Here is a 6,357-nt window from a genome sequence, read left to right as displayed (position 1 = left end):
TTTCTTTCTTTCTTTCTTTCTTTCTTTCTTTCTTTCTTTCTTTCTTTTTTAATTTAAGAAAGATTATTCAAAAGAGGAATTACTGAGTCATGGAGCCTAAACATATTAAGGCTTGTAACATGTATTAACATATTGATTCAGAAAGAGCTTATATTACTTTTTAATTCTACAGGCCATTTCCTTGACTGCTTCTTTTCTTTCTATACTTTTACACGTTAGCGTATATAATAAGTGAAAGTAGTAGACTCACCTTTTACACAATGGACTAGCTTGGGGATTTGAAGCTTTTGCTCTGGTCTTTTATCTAAAACCATACATGGTGTTTCTCTTTTATGAATTTCAGTGTTGTTTATATTCTCTTCTTCTCAGCTAACTTAAACTGAGCTCAAAATAATGTCTGTGGTGACAGTTTTGGTCTCAGGACCGCTTTACTCTCTTCACAGTTATTAAAGTCTCCAACGAGTTTTTGTTGATACAGGTTTTATCTACAGATAGTTACTGTATTAGAAGTCAACACTCAGAAAAATTCAAATGTTTATTAATTAGTTTAAAAATAGCAACAATAAATCCATTATGTGTAAATATAAATAATATTTTTTGTAATGAAAATTACTATGTTTTCCACATCACCAAAAATAATCAGTGAGAAGAGTGTCACTGTTTTTGTAGTTCTATAAATCTCTTTAGTGTCTGGCTCAGTAAAAGACAGCTGGATTCTCCTGTCTGCTTCTGCAGCCAATCTGTTGTTGCAATATGTTGTTTTAGTTGAAGTATATGAAGAAAATCTGGCCTCACACAGACACATAGTTAGAAAAGAAAGAAGTATTGTAATAGCCTTTTTAGACAATTGTGGATATTTTTCTTTGATCCTTCACTAAAAGTCAACACATGGTAGTTCCTAAAAATTAGTTGCAGTATAGAGTCTAAAACCGTATCTATTGTTGGGGAAGAAGAATTTCCTCTGCCTTTCAAGGTCCTTCCAGTTCAACTAAGAATCAAATTGACATGAGACAGATAAACAGGAGAAAATCAAATTTAATGTGCACATACGGGGAATTCACACAGACATGGAAATTCCAAAGACAGGTAACATGATGCTTCTGTGAATTAAGGAGAGGGGTAAGGGTCTTAGGATACAAACGGGAGAAAGATCATTAGCAAGAAGATGAAAGGAGATGTTTGGAAAACAAAGGTTACCCCATTTTGTAGATAAGTTTCTTAGGTAAAGACGAATCTCTGTTAATAGCTTTCTTCGTGATATAAGCAAGCAGTTGAGGTTTTTTGTTTTTTTTTTTCCTGAATCTGCTGAGTTTTGATTGCTTTTATTTTTTATTTATTTTCTTTGAAAGATTTTATTTATTTGAGAGCGAGACGGAGAGGGAGAGGGAGAAGCAGGCTCCTTGCTGAGCAGGGAGCCCAGTACGGGGCTCAGTTCCAGGACCCTGGAATCATCACCTGAGCCGAAGGCAGACACTTAACTGGCTGAGCCACATAGGCGCCCCTTGATTGATTTTAATTCAAAATAATGTTCATGTCAAAGTGGCCCATCTTGGGGCGGCCTGCCCTTGGCCCCATGAATTTTTGGAACTGTGTTACATCAAAATCCACTGATAATTGTTACACGTTGAATGGATCTTTTACCCATGCATAATCTTATAACAGCATTTATTGATCATTTAGAAAATATTGGTTCACTGGGTAATGTAGATCTTAACAATTCTTGATCTTGATCAAGATCTTGATACATTTCATTATATAATATTAAAAAAAGTATTCATTCATATCCCCACCAATCTCTAAAGAAAAGTGTTTAAGTATTACTAAGCTATCAAGCTTGTTGATAAATATATATACATTTTCCCAAATTCTAATTTTTGCTTAGAAACTTGAATTTTGTTATTGCCAACAGGACAGACTCACTTTCTTCATTTTTGAGAAATGTCTGTCAAGTATGCAAGTCTGAATAATCATAGTAAAAATGGTGTTCCATGAAAAAAAGAGTTTATGCAGCTTGCAATTCAAGTAACTACATGAATGCTTTCCCTTGAGACAACCATCCTACTTCAGAATGCAGCAGAAGTGCTTTATGTGTATTTTGCTACACACAATATTAAAAAGACTTTACTGAGTGGTGGGTTGTGATTTAATAAAATTAATTTTTTTATTGCTTCATTAAAGACATTTTAAAGCAAAACTTGAATTTTTGTTTATTTTTTCTTGTGCATATTTGGCAGTGAAAAATACAGTTTGGTGCCACTGTCTTGATTCATGTTGAAGTGCCCGTAGCCTTACCCACTATTACTTTTGCACCATTAATGCGATCATCTACACAGTGAAAAAGTGAACAACGGCTCAGTATTATGAAAATCATTTTGATCTGGAAAACTCCCTAAAAGGATCTTGAGTCCCCTGCTTTGGTTTCTGTGGACCATATTTTTGGAAACCAGTGTTCTTTGTTGTTGTTTTTTTTTTTTTTAATAAAAAATAAAATTTATTATTTGGATGTTCCAGTGTACAATTTGTGGAGACATTGCCAACATTTTCCATTCTCAAATCCTCATCAACACACGGATAAAATGCAGGCACTGCATTTACTATTTATATTGTAATGCACTGCTCATTGGAATACCAAGTACAAGGAGTGCTATTAGAAGTAATAAAAATATATCTACTATTAAACTCAGAAAAAGCACTCTTTATGGGCACTTAATGAGGATCCCTATCCATAAGATCTAACATCTCATCCTATGGAATCCACCCATAAAAATCATCAATAACAATAGCCTGCCAACTACTGTAACCCCCCTGTCATTTACTTATAGGACTGTAATACACCCTCCCAACCGCTAGAGACACACTTCAGCAGCAGGGAAACCACTGTTCTAAGAACACTGTACCACTGGACATTAATAAATGCACCTTCTCCTTGCACAGAATGTTTCATGCACTGTGTATTTCTAAGAACTGCATGTAGGACACATGTTTCATCCTGATCAATTGGGGGGGGCTTGAACTCATTAATGAATTAATTGAACTCATTAATGTCTTTCTACCCTGTTCAGTGAAACACCAGTTAGGTAAAAACTGCTATGTTTATGATGGAGGTGGGCAAGTAAAAAACCTTATCCCTAAAAGTACGCTCATGAGGAATTTTATCAATATATACCAATCATAGGTTTTTCTCAGATATTTATGAAGTGATAATCTTTATTTGTACAGTTTTCTCCTTTTTAATTGAAGGTTACTAAAAATGTTCTGTTTTGCCTTCTTCAGCACAAAGCGGGTGGATCATTCAAATACCAGATTGGCTTCCCAGCTTGATAGAAATCCAGGTAAAAGCTCTGTGAGTAAAGAAGCAAGTCTAAGGAATTTGTTATATATATATATTTCACTCCTGACTTGTTGGGAATCCTCTGTGAGTTCCAAGTGGTCATTTTTTAAAGACCATATATCCTTTGCTTCTTGTTCTGCTTTAGCAAAGTGTGAATTCAAGTATCTAACCCATCTTTTATAAAATGCATTTTAAGAATGTTCATAGGAATAAAAAAAATGCCATTCAAAGATTGTTCTTACATAGTTTAAAAAGTAGAACAGTTAAAGTAAAACTGGTCAAGTGTATCAAAGTGTATGCAGTCTGACCAACAGGTGTATTAATATATTTGCTTCTCCCGCTTCTCCGAATGTTTAGGTAAATGTTCATTTAATTTCATTTAGTTTGTTGAATGTAGAGATGTCATGTGGGGCAGCCAAATAGCCCTCAAGGTAGAGTTTCAGTGGATGGCACTTTGGTGGTGATACCGTTGTCTGAAGTCTGGTTCCTTAGTTTCATCATTTGAGAAACATGCTTTTGTCCGCCTTCCTGTTAGTAATCTGACACACACAGGCTGAATCTCACTAATCCAACCATAAGAAATTATCCAGAATTCCAGTGTATTAATTTACTAAAAGAAATCTTACTCTCAGATAGACTGGAGCATTTGTATCCATTTGATTCTCAGATTCCTTCAAATGCTGATTCCTTCAACTGTTCTACTTGAGAAACTAAATTAACAATAATCAGATAGTTTTATAATTATAAAATTGGATTAAAGAGGACTAATTACTTGATAATGCCTGTCATTATCACATTCTGGTAAACAACCATCCCAGCTCTAATATGTCCATGTATAAGGGGCTTAGAATTCTCATGATGCTAATGATGCCATCCTGCATATCAAAAAGACCTGAATGTACACTTCTGAAATGAGCAGACAGGGCATTAGATATGACCATCTTACTGAATTAGTATCTGGAGTACCCTTTTCATTATTTTATTTTGTAGGCTGAGTTTAAAATAGTAAGCTTTGTGTATTTTGCTTTCTTCCAGTATTATACTATGGGTACCTGTTTACAGATTTTGCTTTGGTTGGGTTACTTCTAAAGATGGCTAGTTTTATCCCAATTTTTTTTTCTTAAAGAATGACTCTAATAAATATTATAGGTTCTTTGCTGCTGTTTCTGTATATATAGTTTATTTCTATTAAGCTAGTTTCAGCCATCTCAATATTCAGGGGTTTTTTGTTGTTTTGGGGATAGTTTTTTTTTTTTTTTTTTTTTGACCAGCTTCTATTCATTTTGGGCTGTCTTGTTTGTTCAAATTTTGTATTCCTTTACCCACTTTCTTTTTTAATGTATCTTTTTGTTCTAATCCTGAATTCCTTTTATCTTGTTCATTTCTCTTATGTGGTTTTCATTATAAGTTGGGAGTTCATTGAATAGTGATAGAAGAGGTCATGGTTATTGAAGAGGTGAAAATCCTTAGATTTCATCTAATCTAGTTCCCACATTTTATGGATGGGAGTCAGAGATCAGAGAAGTTATGTGACTTCTAACTCTAACTTCTGAAACTTTTCTCATTACCCTGTGTTTCATTTTTATATCGGTATTGTAAGGTGTTAATATTATTTTCCTTGTCAAGAAAATATAGATACAATCCTAACTAGAAATTAGTTTTAATATTTTAATATTTTGTTGATATAATGAAGACTTAGGGTAAAAATGTAACATATTTAATTCCTTCTTACAGGATCAGATGACAACAATCTGAATTCCATCTTTTATGAACATTTAACCAGATCCCTACAACACAGTCTCTGTGGTGATTTGCTCCTAGGACGATGGGGAAACTACAGTACAGGGGACTGTTTCATTCTTGCCTCTGACTACCTCAATGCATTAGTACACCTTATAGAGATAGGCAATGGGTTGGTCACTTTCCAGCTGCGGGGACTTGAATTCAGAGGTAAGATGCTCACCTTTTATTTCTGTAACGTACTCCTGTGACATCTGAGTTTTATGTGTTTACATCTCAAATTAAAAATTAGCATAAAGTTAGATGGTTTGGAGTTGTGGAACGAGAAGAGTTGTTAAAAGAGCAATTATTAGATTTTTTTCCAAATTTCACGTTCAGAGAAAAATCATTTTTGTGGTATGCTAAAATATGTGAAGGTAGCATCATTCTTGCATAACTCACTATTTTCCTGGTGATGTTTAATTTCTGTTGTTTTGTGCTTGCTCTCTTGCTATTCTCTTTGTGAGAAGTTGTGTTCATTTGTTAGATGGCTGGAGCATAGAATGCCGTGTTTTTGTGTGTAGCTAACCAAGTACTTTCATGTAGATACCAAACCTTTGTCTTCCACAAATTTTGGTTTTGAAGTGAAACATTAAAATCACAGTTTTAAAGGGAGTAAGTCAGTGGCATTTAGTGCATTCACAGTGCTCTGCAGCTGTTAGAGTAGGCAGTTGGTTAGGTTCTAAGCGGATGCCTGGAGGTCAGTAAAGAGGAAGCCAGGGCCAGCTTTTAGGAAAGTCAGAGGCCTATCCTGACAGTACTCCAAAACGAAGAAGCCACAAGAAGCCAGTTCAAACCCGATAGGCCCAAGATGGCTCCTAAAATGGGCTAACAAGAGGATCAAATCAGACTTAAACCCTATAGCTTTATTTTCACCCCGATGTTGAATCGGAAGGTTTGGACCTTTGTTGGGTAATATCTTTGTTAATGGAACAAGTACTTTTCTAAAATTACTCCATTCACTGGAAATAAGATTGTACTTCTGTGACACTCAGATTAAGGCAGTAAATATTGATGTTTGTTATTCATTTGTGATCTGTTTAGTCATCCAATCTCTCTCTTTCAAAATGTCCTGTTCTTGTTTTATGGTTTGTTTCTGCCTCTCCATCAGAACCCAAGACCTTAATTCCATCTCTCTAGAGTCTTACCTGATGTTCACATCGAATCCAGCTGAACTCATCTGAAAGTCAGCACCCAGTACACCACCACACCTACTACTCACCACTAGAATACATAGTATCTAGTCA

The 6,357-nt window shown here is 34.9% G+C and overlaps 1 protein-coding gene across 6 annotated transcripts in view; it reads left to right on the top strand.

Moving 5' to 3' along the window:
* PCNX1 (pecanex 1) overlaps positions 1-6,357 on the top strand; it is a 238,294-nt gene that overhangs the window by 131,110 nt on the left and 100,827 nt on the right. For all 6 annotated transcript variants that reach the window (XR_004677042.1, XM_034992840.1, XM_034992837.1 and 3 more), the window contains 2 exons: positions 3,274-3,332; positions 5,066-5,281. Coding sequence is in view for 5 of the 6 variants with exons in the window: in XM_034992840.1 (XP_034848731.1) it covers positions 3,274-3,332; positions 5,066-5,281 (275 nt within the window). In the remaining variant the exon portion in view is untranslated. The remainder of the gene's footprint in view (positions 1-3,273; positions 3,333-5,065; positions 5,282-6,357) is intronic.

This window comes from Mirounga leonina, unplaced genomic scaffold, assembly GCF_011800145.1.
Source record: "Mirounga leonina isolate KUSES-001 unplaced genomic scaffold, KU_Mleo_1.0 Mir_82, whole genome shotgun sequence".
Classification (NCBI taxonomy): Eukaryota; Metazoa; Chordata; class Mammalia; order Carnivora; family Phocidae; genus Mirounga; species Mirounga leonina.
The sequence above is the reverse complement of the archived record's forward strand: the minus strand, read 5'-3'. Positions and strand labels throughout refer to the sequence as shown.